Raw genomic sequence first — 17,093 nt, 5'->3', positions numbered from 1 at the left:
CACTCAAGAAGAAGTTTACAGACTGCAGCTGGAAAGGTAGCAAATCTAGTAAGAACATTGACCGACACAGAAAACCACATCATCTCACTCGACGACGACCCAGAAGATTCTACAAAGGCGACCTCAACTGGGCAAACCAGAGCATCACACCACCAGCTCAATGTTATGTATTGTTTAATTAGTTAGTGAAGCAATAATTGAGCCAGTTTGTGTATTTAAAAATATTTTTTGAGAACAATGTGTTCGTCCAGATAACCAAGAATTTTACGACGTTCAGCTGAGACTGATAGAAGGTAAAGAATAATTAATGATCGACTGCTATTGATATAAAAGATCTTCAGATCTTTAAAGAGTGGATCCAGGAGATAGCATCTCTATATAAACGAATGCTTCCGTGGTATCCCAGGTTATTGACGAGTTAACTGTTGCATGGTTTAATTCAATCACGTAATCAAACGTTAGGTAATCAATTTGATAAAATAGCTTGTCATCACATTAAAGAAGTCAGAGACACGACACTTCCTACAAATATCTTGGCATCTGTCTTGATGACAAGCTGTCATTTAAAAAAACATGTCACCGAGCTGGTTTTTGAAGTAAAATCTATATTTTTTAAGAAACAAAGCATGTCTGACTTCCATTAATAGTAAGGATATTGTCCATGCCACTTGTCTATTTTAGATTATGGGGACATTATAGATGCGGTTTTCCTGCTTCTGCTTATCAACCAGCTAATTATTCAAATCAGGTGCGCTAGATTATGGTTGGCGCGAAATCCTACAGGACTGCTCTGGTTTAAGGTCTGTTTTGTTAAGTTATTTACCAAGACCCACAGCTTTATTCCTCTCCCATTCTAATGAAGATATGCGTAGCAAAGAGCTTGCGAGACAGACTTATCTTTCATCAGAAGTTTAATTCAATATGTACATGATTCTTAATAAAGCACTGGATTTCACATGTAATACATGGAGAAACTGTTCCTATCCTGTCCCCCTGTCTAGCAGTATGGGAGAGTCACAGTCCAACTAGTCATTTACAATTAATGATAACATCTCCAAGTCTGGTTAGAGCCCTACTATCTACATTCTGTACGCATGTCATTTTGACCGAAATAAGACATTTGATGCCGACACAGGAAAGACAACAAAAAGATAGAAGTGAAAGCAGAAGTGTCAAGCATGTTGATGTCATTGCTGAAACTCCTGGAAGTACAGTGAGAGCACATTGTTGGTCAGTTACGTTGTCTACATATCAGTGTGGTGGTGGGCTTGGTAGTCGGGATCTCCCCTGGGTGCTGGCAGGGGTTACTTCAGAGGGGAGGTCTTCATGGGGATCATTATTCTGGACTCCATGTGCTGGATCAGCGGAACTGACAGAGGAGAGGAATGAAGAGGGTCACTTAAACATATTACTACACTTTCAGCGCTTCATATATAATGTCGCTCGAAGGATGGACAGAGAGCGAGTGAGATACACAGAAAAAGAGCCAACTGACCTGTGTAATAGACAACCTCATCCCAGCCTTCATGTTGCCAAGCTGCGTTCCTGGTGTCTTCTCTCGACTGGAGGTCTTTGTAGGCTAGAAACAGACAATACACAGAAAGCATTCATATCAAAGTCACTGAAAAATGTCCATGCTGTATAGTTGATTCATTATTTTGTTGAGTAGGTACAGTGTATGTACAACTCAACAAAATACAGCAAATTCAAAACGAGACACCAGAGTGAAACTATAATAATTGAGTTGGTACAAAATGTGTCCCAGGTACATTTCCATGTCACCCAGTGTTAGTTCATTCTGGTCCTGGGGACCCAAAGGGGTGGACATTATAGTTTTTGCCCTATTACTACACACCTGATTCCACTTAAAGTATTGATGATGAACTGATTATTTGAATAAGGTATGGCAAAAAAAGCTAAGGTAGGATTAAGAAACACTGCCCAAAATCAGGGTTCGTACTGACAGTGGCAAGTCAAAGAGTTAAGTTTCTTTTATGTGAGGAAAACGGCACGTGAACGGCTCCCAGAACTGCAGGAGCAGGCTGCCGCTATCGCGGGCGCTAAGTGAATGAGGCGATTGGCATTGGCAAAAAAAAGCTCTGGAGTTTGTTGCAGAGAAAAAGTCAATGTAGAACTAGCGCCAGATGCAGCGTTGCATCTTTCCCCCCTTCATGTGGCTCTTCTGGGCGGATTCACCCATGCTTGCAATGTCAAAGTCTGACGCAAAAAAGTGGGTAAACTATACTGAACAAAAATATAAAGCGTTGGACCCATGTTTAATTAGCTGAAATAAAAGATCTCAGAAATGTTCCATTCGCACAAAATGCAGGGTTGAATCTACAGTTTCCCGGCATTTTAGCTATCGATGTGGCATTTGGCAGTCAATTCTGTACCTGTCTGATTGGCAGTGTGGGTGGAATGAGCCCACTGGGGGGGGGGGAATAAGTAAATAAAAAAAATCGGTAGTCTGCCTGGAAATTAATTAGCCAGACCAATACATTTTTCTAAAATGTTCTCCTTTTAATTAAAGTACTTTTGAAGTACCAACTTGAGAAGGTCTTATTTTCAAGGTATTCCAGTCCTTGAATTTCAGAGTGACAAATTCAAGTACTTCAAGCGACTCACTAAATAAACTGTAGAGAGAGGTGATTGAGAGGGGTCATCAAGGCCATCAGACTGTTAAATAGCCATCTCTAGCACAGAGGGGCTATATAGAGACTTCTTTATACACGTCTTTATACACAGTCTTGAAATAATTGGCCACTTTAATAAATGGAACACTAGCCACTTTAATAATGTTAACATAACTTGCATTACTCTGTATATACTGCATTCTAAACTATTCTACTGTATCTTAGTCTATGCTGCTCTGACATTGCTCGTACAAATATTTATATATTCCATTCCTTTACTTAGATGTGTGTATTGGGTATATGTTGTGTAATTGTTAGATGTTACTGCACTGTCGGAACTAGAAGCACAAGCATTTCGCTACACCCGCAATAACATCTGTTAAACAGGTTTATGTGACCAATAACATTTGATTTCAGAAGATAGCCCTATTTGGTAAAAGACCAAAGTCCATGTTATGGCAAGAACAGCTCAAATAAGCAAAGCGAAACGACAGTCCATCATTACTTTAACACATGGTCAGTCAATATGGAAAATTTCAAGAACTTTGAAAGTTTATTTTATGTGACCAATAAAATTGGATTTGATCCTTGTGGTTGTCCCATCTTACCCCAGAGGTGATGTACCATGTAGAGGCTGCCGATCTGCGAGAAGAACCCTCCCACAGCCTCACTGTTCTGCTGCCGGAACTCTATGGCCCGAGCCCTGCCGTACACACGGAACACACGCTGATGTCACATGACACACAGCAGCCAATCAAGCAGCCTTATGACTGCAGTTGTTCATCCTGTGCTTTATTAAATAACTACAACAGAGCACAGAGGGAATACGGATACCTTCTGCTGAACACACCATCTTGCTTCAGACAGATTTTTAAAAACTATAAATAAAACGATTTCACCATTGAGTTATCGATTTCATGTATTAATCAATGTTCCAATCATCCAATTTCCTGCATCACTGTTCAGTCCCCCAGGTATAAGGATTTGACATTGTTGTTCTGTCATTTCAATTCTGTCAAACAGTGGTTTGAATTGACAAATTACAGCAGCCATATTCTACTTATAGTCACAATATCGAATAATTGTATTTCACATAACAATCCCTCGTCCATTTTTAGTCATGCTCAAGACGTCATGAAACGGAAGTGCAGATCAGAGGTACCGTACAGGTGTATCAACTACATGATAGAAGGAACCAAGTGACGTCGTCTCTATCGGTGTCTAAGAAAAGTGTCAAATTAAAAAGGAGGATATTTATGCTAATCCTACAGAAAAATAAGAGAAACTGCCTTACCAGTAGTTTCCCCACTCAATCATAGTTCCAGGCTGAAAGAAGAGAGGAGGAGGATTAGACGGAGTGAGAGAGATAAAGAGAGACAGAGAGAGAAAGTCAGTCTAACCCTGAGTTGGTATGAGCGGAGCTCATAGATGTTTGGTCCTGGGCGGGGGGTGGGCTCGTTCCAGAAGCTGAACTCCAGGAGCAGCTGGTTACGGCGAGACAGCAACATCTTCCCCCGCTCATTCCTGTACTCCATGAACTCCTACAAAACCACAAGTAATGGTTCAAGAACTGAAAAGGAAATGCACTCCCAAATTTGGTAGGAGGCATATGCAGGTTTGTTGTAATGCATACCTAACATGATTCAAAAGATGAAATTCAAAGTAACAAGTAGACTACAGTATTGTAAGTACTGTGCAGGCATGTCTTACTTTTCATTATAGAAACCCTATATAGCGACATTTGTGAGCCAACTTTTCTACCGACCTTATTCTGCCGGAGTTTGTTCATGACCTCTGTCAGGGCTGGGTAGCCTCCCCGATATCGCCACAGGTGAACTGCAACACAGAGAGAGGAGAGAAAGGGGATACCTAGTCAGTTGTACAACTGAATGCCTTCAGCTGAAATGTGTCTTCCGCATTTAACCCAACCCCTCTGAATCAGAGAGGTGCAGGGGGCTGCCATAATCGACATCCACGTCTTAGGTGCCCGGGAACAGTGGGTTAACTGCCTTGCTCAGGGACAGAACGACAGGGATTCGATCCAGCAACCTTTCGGTTACTGGCCCAACGCTCTAACCACTAGGCTACCAGGTGAGAGTGTGTGCGTGTGCGAGCATGTGTATGAGTATGTCCTTACCAGCCTGGTCCTGCTCTCCATACCATGTGTTCCAGGTGCCAATCAGCTCACAGGGGTAGTGAGAGTCAGCGTTGATGGAGGGCAGAACCTCCTCACTGAGGACACGCATAACAAAACAAAAATTAAATAATCATTCAGAATCTTGGGGACGCTGTACTAATCTTTTTACAGACATCCTCAAAAGCATTTAGACTCTCCATTGTCTAACAATGCTGCTGTTTGAGAGTTTGATCGGAGGTAGGTGTCCCTTACCTTGCCTTGTTGTAAGCGTCAAGGCACTCGGGCTTGACATTGTGAACTGTAAAAGAGAAAGAGGTAACCCCGCATGTAAACAGAGTGCGGGCGTGGCCTGGGGAAAAAGTCTGAAACCTTTAAATCTATGTTAAAAAAAAACACAATGAGGCAATTGTAGTGTAGACTCACAGGCGTCACAACCAAACCCCTGAGAGTGTGTGTGTGTGAGAGAGATAACCTACACTGTATTTTGTAGAGGTTGGTGTCTTCCTTCTTAGCCAGTAGTTGAGAGTGGGCATCCTTTCTGGGGTCGACCTTCCTGACGAACAGAGACTTGAACCAGCTGTCCTCACGGTTCTTATTGGTGGACGCTGATAGACTCCTTGACAAGACGTGAGACAGCATTAGGACACAATCATTTATTTTTATTTAACCTTTACTTATCCAGGATGGTCTCCTTGAGATATTATTTTTCAAGAAACGCCCCACCAAGATAGCAGCAGTTTTCCCAATATACACACACACACACACAGACACACACACACACACACACACACACACACACGTTTAATCATAAGTAGAGTCAATGAAGACCTGCCAAAAGCACTAGAGATCACAGTACTGTGTCACAGTTTTGGTTCGTAATAAAGAATTTGGCTGGTAATAAACCTATTCTCAATTTGAGTTTCTTTACCAGGTTCTCAACATGATTAGTGAAGCTCAGCTTCTCATTCCCAAACATTTGTAAGTTTTGACTTGCTCTATGGAATTTCCTTCCAAGGTATGTGTATTATGGATCCCCATTAGTTGCTGCCTTGGAAGCAGCTACTCTTCCTCGGTTCCAGCTAAATTAAGGTAGTTATAGACTTTTTTAAACATTACAATACATTCACAACAAATAGGGGCCCTCAGGCCTATAACATAAAACCCATGTGTAAATGTGTGTATAGTGTGAATGTTATCGTGTGTTTGTATGCATGTGTCTATGCATCTAAACTAATTTTACTGCTGGCATGAGTTACTTGATGTGGAATAGAGTTCCATGTAGTCATGGCTATGTAGTACTGTGCGCCTGCCATCGTCTGTTCTGGACTTGGGGACTGAAGAGACATCTGGTGGCATGTCTTGTGGGGTATGCATGGTTATCTGAGCTGTGTGCCAGTAGTTCAAACAGACAGCTCAGTGCATTCAACATGGCAATACCTCTCACAAATACAAGTAGTGATGAAGTCAATGTCTCCTCCACTTTGAGCCAGGAGAGATTGACATGCATATCATTAACATTAGCTGTGTGCATCCAAGGGCCAGCTGTGCTGCCCTGTTATGAGCCAATTGCAATTTTTGTAATTGCAGAGATATTTTTTGTGGCACCTGACCACACGACTGAAAGTTGTCCAGGTGCGACAAAACTAGGGCCTGCAGGACCTGCCTTGTTGATAGTGCTGTTAAGGCAGAGCAGCACTTTATTATGGACAGACTTCTCTGGCTACTGTTGTATCAATGTTTTGACCTCAACTGCCTCAATTACCACATTATTCATTACAAGATTTAGTTGAGGTTTAGTAAATGCTGTTGCAAATACAATGTTTTTAGTTTTTGAAATATTTAGGACTAACTTATTCCTTGCCACACATTTTGAAACTAACTGCAGCTCTTTGTTAAGTGTTGCAGTCATTTCAGTCGCTGTGGTAGCTGATGTGCATAGTGTTGTCATCCGCATACATCGACACTCAGTCAGTGTCATGTCATGTCATTAGTAAAGATTGAAAAAAGGGGCCTAGACAGCTGCCCTGGGGAATTCCTGATTCTACCTGGATTTTGTTGGAGGCTTACATCAAAGAACACCCTCTGTTCTATTACAGAGGTAACTCTTTATCCACAATATAGAGAGTGTGTGCGTGTGTTCTCCCAGCCAATCATCAGTCATTTGTGTAAGTGCTGTGCTTGTTGAAATGTCCTTCCCTATAAGTGTGTTGAAAGCATTGTCAATTTGTTTACTGTAAAATAGCATTGTATCTGGTCAAACAATTTATTTTAAAAGTTTCCAAAGGGTTGGTAACAGGCTGATTGGTGGGCTATTTGAGCCAGTAGCAATGACATGGCTATCAGAATGTTTAGCCTTGGACCATGCATTTTGTTTGAGGAATTCAGAACAAGCTTTAAAATCGTAAAGACTCTGTTGAATGGATGTTAAAAGCTGTTTGAGCTTTTTCAAAAGTCAAACTGCTGCCACTTAGAAGAAGTGTCATCCGCATAAAAATGTACATCAGTGGACTCTGTCTCCCAATGTTGTTGATATAGATAAAAAGCTCCAATTGATCCTGAGGCACACCTGAGTGCAGCTCTATGGTGTCAGACTTAAAACCATCTGCCTTCACACACTGGGTTCTATTTGACATGTAGTTCACAACCACTCCAGAACGTGAACAGTAATCCCAACAAACTTTACTATGGTCCAGTGTGAAACGCCTTTGACATATCTATGAACACAGCTACACAATGCCACTTCTTATCCAGGGCATAGTAAATATCATCCAAAACCTTCAAAGTTGCTGTAACAGTGCTTGTGGCTTGACCTGAAACCTGATTGCATGCCACACAAAATATTGTTTTCCTGTAGGTAGGCTTTAAGCTGCTTGACTAGGGACTCCAATAAATTTGCCAAAACAGAAATGAGATATGGGCCTATAGTTGTTCACTAGAGAGTGGGATCACCTTTCAAAAGAGGTAGGACATTTGCTGCCTTCCACAACTTGGAGATTTCATTACATTCTAGGGTGAGGTTGAAGGTGCATGTTAAAAATGTAGAGCAATGGTATCTGCAGCTAAAAATAGTAGTAGGTGGGGTCTAGATCACATGTCAAACTTATTCCATGGAGGGCCGAGTGTCTGCAGGTTTTCGATCCACCCTTGTACTTGATTGATGAATTAAGGTAACTAATTAGAAGGGAACCGGCATCAAAAAAAAAAAGATTAAAAGACTTCAGTTTTAAAAGACTGAGTTTACCAGCAGTTGTTTTGGAAGCTGTGCATCTTTTTTTGTAGTTCAAACCTTTCACTACTTGCCAAAATTTGTAAGGATTACTCAAATTATCAGCAGCAGATTTGAGGTAGTGGTCTGCTTTCGAGTCATAGACACACCCTGATTTCAAAGGTGTTTAAAAGCCATCCAATTATCAGCTGAATCAGACCCTCTTGCTTTAGCCAACAGAGCATTTAGTTTCATTATGATTTCAGCTACTTCATCTGAGAACCAAGGGTTGTAGGGGAAAACAGTTTGTTGATGAGAGGTCAAAGGAGAATGGCAAGAAACGTGCAAGCTAACAGGCGGGCAACAACACTTATTTTCCACCATAATTTGCAAATAAATTCATTAAAAATCCTACAATGTGATTTTCTGGATTTTTTTCCTTCTCATTTTGTCTGTCATAGTTGAAGTGTACCTATGATGAAAATTACAGGCCTCTCATCTTTTTAAGTGGGAGAACTTACACAATTTGGTGGCTGACTAAATACTGTTTTGCCCCACTGTATATGGGGCTTTGGTGACAAAACAGATTGCACTGCGATAGACTGCATCCATTTTGCTGAGTAGTGTTGGAGGCTATTTTATAAATTACATCCCTGAAGTCGAGGTTATGTTTGGCAGTGTGAGTGAAGGAGGCTTTGTTGCGAAGTAGGAAGTGGATTCTAGATTTAATTTTTAATTGGAGATGCTTAATAGGAGTCTGGAAGGAGAGTTTACAGTCTAACCATACACCTAGGTATTTGTAGTTGTCCACATACTCCAAGTCAGAACCGGACAGAATCGTATAATGTCTGTTCTCTCGTTTTAAATCAACATACTATCTTGAGAAAATGTCTGTTTCAAGGTATTAAAGTACTTGTATTTCAGAGTCCTACATTCCTCAAGCCCGTTGTGTGAACTCTGCGCAAACCAATACACTGACTTGAGAGTCAAACTATAACTTAATTAACAGCCAGCCATTGTCAGTGTTGATATCCAATGCCGGGTCTTGATTTGTTGAAGTCACATAACAAAGCAACTGATTTGTTTCTGCCCCGTTTCAGCAGCCTCAGAATCTCCAGCCAATATTCTAGAATTTAGATGACTGTCTTAAACACTTCTAACTAGTGATGTAAATATTATTTTCAGATTCAAATATCTCCAGTTTCCATGTGGTTTTTAATAAAGTGTGGTAGTTTCAACAGCGTATACAACACGATTTTCCCCATAATCGATATAAGTGATTTATTGCCACTTGTCAAAACAGGGCTTCTGGTGTGTGTGCCGTTTATAAGGTGCTCTTTTAAAAAGTAATATGATTACCATTGTTGCACATGTACAGTGGGGCAAAAAAGTATTTAGTCAGCCACCAATTGTGTAAGTTATCCCACTTAAAAAGATGAGGCCTGTAATTTTCATCAATTTTCAACTATGACAGACAAAATGAGAGAGAAAAAAAAATCCAGAAAATCACATTGTAGGATTTTTAATGAATTTATTTGCAAATTATGGTGGAAAATAAGTATTTGGTCAATAACAAAAGTTTCTCAATAGTTTGTTATATACCCTTTGTTGCAATGACAGAGGGCAAACGTTTTCTGTAAGTCTTCACAAGGTTCACACACTGTTGCTGGTATTTTGGCCCATTCCTCCATGCAGATCTCCTCTAGAGCAGTGATGTTTTGGGACTGTTGCTGGGCAACACGTACTTTCAACTCCCTCCAAAGATTTTCTATGGGGTTGAGATCTGGAGACTGGCTAGGCCACTCCAGGACCTTGAAATGCTTCTTACGAAGCCACTCCTTCGTTGCCCGGGCGGTGTGTTTGGGATCATTGTCATGCTGAAAGACCCAGCCTTGTTTCATCTTCAATGCCCTTGCTGATGGAAGGAGGTTTTCACTCAAAATCTCACGATACATGGCCCCATTCATTCTTTCCTTTACACGGATCAGTCGTCCTGGTCCCTTTGCAGAAAAACAGCCCCAAAGCATGATGTTTCCACCCCCATGCTTCACAGCGGGTATGGTGTTCTTTGGATGCAACTCAGCATTCTTTGTCCTCCAAACACAACGAGTTGAGTTTTTACCAAAAAGTTATATTTTGGTTTCATCTGACCATATGACATTCTCCCAATCTTCTTCTGGATCATCCAAATGCTCTCTAGCAAACTTCAGACGGGCCTGGACATGTACTGGCTTAAGCAGGGGGACACGTCTGGCACTGCAGGATTTGAGTCCCTGGCGGCGTAGTGTGTTACTGATGGTAGGCTTTGTTACTTTGGTCCCAGCTCTCTGCAGGTCATTCACTAGGTCCGCTCGTGTGTTCTGGGATTTTTCCTCACCGTTCTTGTGATCATTTTGACCCCACGGGGTGAGATCTTGCGTGGAGCCCCAGATCGAGGGAGATTATCAGTTGTCTTGTATGTCTTCCATTTCCTAATAATTTCTCCCAACCAAGCTGCTTACCTATTGCAGATTCAGTCTTCCCAGCCTGGTGCAGGTCTACAATTTTGTTTCTGGTGTCCTTTGACAGCTCTTTGGTCTTGGCCATAGTGGAGTTTGGAGTGTGACTGTTTGAGGTTGTGGACAAGTGTCTTTTATACTGATAACAAGTTCAAACAGGTGACATTAATACAGGTAATGAGTGCAGGACAGAGGAGCCTCTTAAAGAAGAAGTTGCAGGTCTGTGAGAGCCAGAAATCTTGCTTGTTTGTAGGTGACCAAATACTTATTTTCCACCATAATTTGCAAATAAATTAATTTAAAAATCCTACAATGTGATTTTCTGGATTTTTTTTCTCATTTTGTCTGTCATAGTTTAAGTGTACCTATGATGAAAATTACAGGCCTCTCTCATCTTTTTAAGTGGGAGAACTTGCACAATTGGTGGCTGAGTAAATACTTTTTTGCCCCACTGTATGTGTAGATAGTACGTTTTTTAAATCGCAAACTGTTTCTGCATATTGGTTTGGATACAAAACTGTTTTGACATTCAGCTATTCATCAAAATGTCTTGTCAACAGGAAGCAGCAATAACAATTTTAGGAATATAAAATTGAAATTAACATTAATTTCCAATGGTGTTCTACTTAAATCTGTTAACTAGTCCAATGCTCTAACCATTGCACTCCACGAGGAGCCTGCCCGTAGAAGCCAAGGTAAATTGCTAGCTAGCATTAAACTTATCTTATAAAAAACAATCAATCATAATCACTATTTAGAACTACTAATCCAGTTTAGCAGGCAATATTAACCAGCTAAATTGTGTCATTTCTCTTGCGTTAATTGCGCGCAGAGTCAGGGTATATGCAACAGTTTGGGCTGCCTGGCTCATTGCGAACTAATTTGCCAGAATTTTACATAATTATGACATAACATTGAAGGTTGTGCAATGTAACAAGAATATTTAGACTTAGGGATGCCACCCGTCAGATAAAATACTGAACGGTTCCGTATTTCACTGAAATAAACATTTTGTTTTTGAAATGATAGTTTCCGGATTCTACCATATTAATGACCAAAGGCTCGTATTTCTGTGTGTTATTATGTTATAATTAAGTCTGATTTGATAGAGCAGTCTGACTGAGCAGCAGCAGGCCCGTAATCATTCATTCAAACAGCACTTTTGTGCATTTTGCCAGCAGCTCTTCGCAAGCACAGCGCTTTTTATGACTTCAAGCCTATCAGCCAGGTAGCCTGACTGCCATTAGGTACCGAGATGAGATCCTCAGACCCCTTGTGAGACCATATGCTGGTGTGGTTGGCCCTGGGTTCCTCCTAATGCAAGACAATGCTAGACCTCATGTGGCTGGAGTGTGTCAGCAGTTCCTGCAAGAGGAAGGCATTGATGCTATGGACTAGCCCGTCTGTTCCCCAGACCTGAATCCAATTGAGCACATCTGGGACATCATGTCTCGCTCCATCCCACAACGCCACATTGCACCACAGACTGTCCAGGAGTTGGCGGATGCTTTAGTCCAGGTCTGGGAGGAGATCCCTCAGGAGACCATCCGCCACCTCATCAGGAGCATGCCCAGGCGTTGTAGGGAGGTCATACAGGCATGTGGATGCCACACACACTACCGAGCCTCATTTTGACTTGTTTTAAGGACATTACATCAAAGTTGGATCAGCCTGTAGTGTGGTTTTCCACTTTAATTTTGAGTGTGACTCCAAATCCAGAACTCCATGGGTTGATAAATTTGATTTCCATTGATAATTTGTGTGATTTTGTTGTCAGCACATTCAACTATGTAAAGAAAAAAGTATTTAATAAGAATATTTCATTCATTCAGATCTAGGATGTGTTATTTTAGTGTTCCCTTTATTTTTTTGAGCAGTGTATAACTACAACCTAAAACCTCTTACCTTGGAATATTGAAGTCTCATGTTAAAAGGAACCACAAACTTTCATATGTTCTGAGCAAGGAACTTAAACGTTAGCTTTTTTTAAATGGCACATATTGTACATGGCACACATTTGTACATGGCACATACATGGCACATACTACATATCGGCACATATTACTTTCTTTTCCAACACTTTAATTTGGTTTAAATAATGCAAAAACAAACACATTTCATTATTTTAGGCTAAATTGATTTTATTGATGTATTATATTAAGTTAAAATAAGTGTTCATTCAGTATTGTTGTAATTGTCATTATTACAAATAAATCAATAAAAATCGTCCGATTAATCAGTATCGGCGTTGAAAAATCATATCGGTCGACCTCTAGAAGAAAGTGATTGATTTCAATGCTGAGGAAGTGAAAAACATTTTACCAGTCTACAATACAATGTTATTTGCAAGTGTGTGTGTGTGATATATATATATATAAAATTTAGGTCAACCACTTGCGTGGTGCAAAGGATTATTAAACCATAATTTCCAGGAGACCTATTGTTCTTAAGGCTTTTAATACAGTCTTTTATCTCAATATCAGATAACTCGTCACAAAAATCCCTGAAATCATTATTTATCTTCTTAGCAATGTTTGCTACATTGTCTAAGAAAATATCCATATTGGAAGCCCAGCCAACCAAACCTAATAAGGATAGTCTAGGGGCGGCAGGGTAGCCGTTGGACTAGTAACCGGAAGCTTGCAAGTTCAAACCCCCGAGCTGACAAGGTACAAATCTGTCGTTCTGCCCCTGAACAGGCAGTTAACCCACTGTTCCTACGCCGTCATTGAAAATAAGAATTTGTTCTTAACTGACTTGCCTAGTTAAATAAATAAAAATATATAGACAACTGGAGACCCATTAGCCTGTTGAATAATGATGGGAAATTATTTGCCCTTGTATTTGCTAAGAGGTTGAAATCAGATTGTTCTTCAATCTGATGCAATCTGGTTTTATGCATGGTCGACACATATGATTATAATATGATTATAGTAATATGATTATATGATTGACTATAATGACCTCATCCATGTTCTACAGCTTTTGACACTGTAGAACATGAGTTCATGTTCAAAGCAATATGTTTTTTGGGGTTTGGTGACTATTTTCTGAAAGCAGTCCAAACTTTATATAGTGGTTGTACTAGCTCTGTAAAAATAGTTTAAGATTTGATATTGGCTGTGGCATTAGGCTGGGCTGCCCAATTAGTGCATTTTTATTTGTTACTCAAATGATGGCTCTTCATATGAAGGGAATTTAAGGTGTTTCAGAACTTGGCAATGAATTTAAAATATGTCAACTGGCTGATGATACAATCATTTTTGAGAGACAGGAATGAGGTTTCTAAAGCTGTTTCCTGTATTGAAGACCTTTCCTTAGTTTCAGGTTTGAAAATCAATAAGTCAGTCTTATTTCCACTCAAGGATTGTGTTTTACAGGAAGAATATGGTATCCCAATTAAAGATAAGGTTACTTATCTAGGAATTGTTATATGCAAGGATGGGGAAAAAAAGAAGTGAATTAAACTTTAACCCCATTATTGAGAAAACACAGAAGAAATTGAACCTCTGGTTGCTGAGAGATATTTCGTTACACAGTTGGGTTTTATTGTCCAAAGCTGAAGGGTTATCCAGATCGGTTTATGTCTCGTTATCACTTCAATTACCCCCTAAAATTAAAGGCTTAGATAAGATCCTTTATAATTTTATTAGGATTTAACAAGCCTCACTACCCAGGAACAAGGAGGTCTTGAGGTTTTAGATTTCAATACTCTAAATAATACTTTTAAAATAAATTGGATTCTTAAGTATATTAAGAACCAGAACAGTATTTGAAATGTCTTCCCTGAGTATTTATTGGACTCTGTTTGTTGGTGGTTTAGAATTATTTGCTTCGATGTAATTTTGATGTTGATAAAATCCAGGTAAAGTTGGCCAAATTCCATAAGCAGGCAATTTTAGCTTGGATGTTAGCGTATAAACAATGTTTCCTCTCACAGATACTTTCTATGGAACAAAGATATATGATTTAAAAATAAGTCTCTTTTTTGTAACTGGTTTGAGAATAAAATGTTTTGGAAAGATTCAAGCTGAATATTGACTATAAATGTGATTTCTGTGGAATGGAGGAGACAATTTTGCATTTGTTTTTTGCGTGTATTTATAGTACAATTTTTGGGATTGACAGAGAATTTGTTACAAAGAAATAAATAAAAATAGGACCGGTTGTGCTATTTAATAGTTTGATATAATTATTTTTCAGAAATTCTGACATAGATAGAGATCAGTATATTTAATTCAACTGCTAATATTAGGTACATTTCACATTCACAAATGGTCTAATTCAAAACCTAACTTTTTCACTTTATAAATGAATTTAAACAATATGGCACCACTAAAATGAAAAACAAAAGGTAATTAAAACGTGTATTATTAATTAATATGATTTGTTTGTTTAGGTTTAGGAGTTTGCATGTATGCATGTGACTATTACTATTTTGCTTGTTATGTATAATCCTCACATGTCATGAGAGGTCATCAGAAGTGTCCACTTCATTTGAGGGCTGAGGGGATAAGGTGCGTCTTAAGTGTTTGGACCGGAGCCTCAAGTCATCAAACGTGTGAGTGTAAGTCATGTGACTCGAGTCCACACATCTGGTACTAAGTAGGCAAGTCATTCTAAGGTAGTGTGCGCCCTCTACTTGGCATAAAAAAACCATCACACGCAAGGCATGAGGGTTTTCTGGTTTTGGAAACGCAAAAGTAATAACGACTAACGTTACTTTCAATGCCAGTAACGTAAACTAATGAGTTGCTTTTAAAATTAACGTTCCCCAACACTGTTTATGACCTTGAAAGAGATGTTAATTGAACTTCCCTTGTATCCTACAAATGTACTATTACGCAGCCAACTAACCTGCAGTGCAATTCCACGGGCAAATGTTCTGCAAATAGTTGTCATGTGCACTTATTTGCAACGATAGGACAAGTATTATATATAAACTGTGCAAAACACATTTAAAAGTGTCGATACGTTGCAACAGTTTTGTAGAAATGTCCTACCAAGTCATGAATAACCTTTTAAGTGTTTAAGCTCCTAGCTTAGCCTTTTAGTTAGCTGGCTTTCCTTCGCATTCCAGCGTCATTCAGGTGTATTCATTACGCCAATTCTGTTGCAAAACGTTTTGCAACAGAAACTGCTTCCTCCAAACGGAAAAGGTTTTGCAACGAAAACGAGAGTTTCTATTGGGTAAATTAAGGTAGGTCCCTCCCTGTTTCGTTCCGTTTGCTTCTTAAAATGTAAACCGTTTCCGTTAAAGTTAGATAGCTAGCACTGGCTTAGTGGGAAGTGTAAAAGAGTTGTTAACGATCAAATGCATATTTACTTTCAAACTTACTTTCTCATACAAATATCCAACTAACCTGATTGTAAGTATGACTTGTCCGTTCATCTGGACTCCGTTTCTCGTCAGTTTTAGGCCGTTGCCCACCTTCTGAAGGACTCGGCTCGCCATCTTTCCCTGGCTTGATTGAATACTTGCTATAGCCAGAGAGGAAGAGTTGTTAGTTGTTGTTGTTCTTCTTCTTCTTCTTCTTCTTCTTCTTCTTCTGTGGTGTTTATCGGCGGTGGCATCCAACGTTATGGTGCTTTACCGTCACCTACTGTACTGGAGTTTGGTCCAGCGACAGGGAGAAACTAAATCCTACCTGCCAGCCCTGTTGCTCTTAAAAAATACAACACAATATTTGAGACTATATCTAATAACGTTCTACTCAATATACTCTTTCAACTAATTTCCTGTATCCTCTTCTCCCTCATACTAGATCTAAGCCTCTCTCTTTCCCTCTGATACTGACCACACTGTAGCAATTCATACTCCATGGTCTCTGTTTCCTGGCAATAGTCACACTTTCCTGTTGGATGCTTTCTAATCACATTTCCTTATTTTCACACCACATTCCTGCACTGCAAATGCTGACCCAGTATGTCCTGTCTTTGGATATTTTGAACCATCTGTGTAAATGGGGTGGCAGGTAGCCTAGTGGTTAGTGTGTTGGGCCAATAACCGAAAGGTTGCTATGATCGGATCCCAGAGCTGACAAGGTAAAAATCTGTCATTCTGCCCCTGAACAAGGCAGTTAACTCACTGTTCCTAGGCCGTCATTGTAAATAAGAATTTGTTCTTGACTGACTTGCCTAGTTAAATAAAGGATTAAAAAAATTACCACAAAATCCTGATGCACAGTATCCAGACATCTCTTGAACTACTCAAATGGATCAACACCCTATCTTTCTCTAGTCTCTCAAAAACTTCTGGACCAACAATTGGAGGCGGGAGTAGCCATGGTAGATTTACAGGAATAGCTACCGTTGGTATTACCCACCCACCCAAAGCTCGTGTTCTGTCTTCACTCATGTTTCCAGCATGCCTGTAAATGAGACACCCCATGTCCCTGTAGGTTGACCCAATAATTCGTTGCCAGATGATGTCTCCTAATCTGCAATGGCATATCCCCCATCTCCACCTGTAGTGCAGCCACTGGGGAGGTCCGAAACGCCCCACTACAAGTCCTTGCCCCTGTATGACATCTAGCCTTTCCAATGAGGTCCGGGCTGACAAACCATAAACTATACTGCCATAGTCTATTACAGATTGGATCAATGCAACATACATGGTC

The 17,093-nt window shown here is 40.0% G+C and overlaps 1 protein-coding gene across 1 annotated transcript; it reads right to left on the bottom strand.

Annotated features, from left to right (window-relative positions):
* Window positions 1-893: 893 nt before the first annotated feature.
* Window positions 894-16,009, bottom strand: LOC112216729 (protein NipSnap homolog 2). Its single transcript, XM_024376764.2, has 10 exons — window positions 15,837-16,009; window positions 5,247-5,386; window positions 5,023-5,068; window positions 4,771-4,865; window positions 4,399-4,469; window positions 4,034-4,174; window positions 3,928-3,959; window positions 3,242-3,336; window positions 1,496-1,579; window positions 894-1,369 (listed from the first exon to the last, which is right to left on the bottom strand). The coding sequence occupies exons 1-10, from the start codon at window positions 15,926-15,928 to the stop codon at window positions 1,305-1,307; spliced, it is 861 nt and encodes a 286-aa protein (XP_024232532.1). The 5' UTR covers window positions 15,929-16,009; the 3' UTR covers window positions 894-1,304.
* Window positions 16,010-17,093: the final 1,084 nt, after the last annotated feature.

The sequence above is a fragment of the Oncorhynchus tshawytscha genome, linkage group LG17, assembly GCF_018296145.1.
Source record: "Oncorhynchus tshawytscha isolate Ot180627B linkage group LG17, Otsh_v2.0, whole genome shotgun sequence".
NCBI classification, from domain to species: domain Eukaryota; kingdom Metazoa; phylum Chordata; class Actinopteri; order Salmoniformes; family Salmonidae; genus Oncorhynchus; species Oncorhynchus tshawytscha.
The sequence above is the reverse complement of the archived record's forward strand: the minus strand, read 5'-3'. Positions and strand labels throughout refer to the sequence as shown.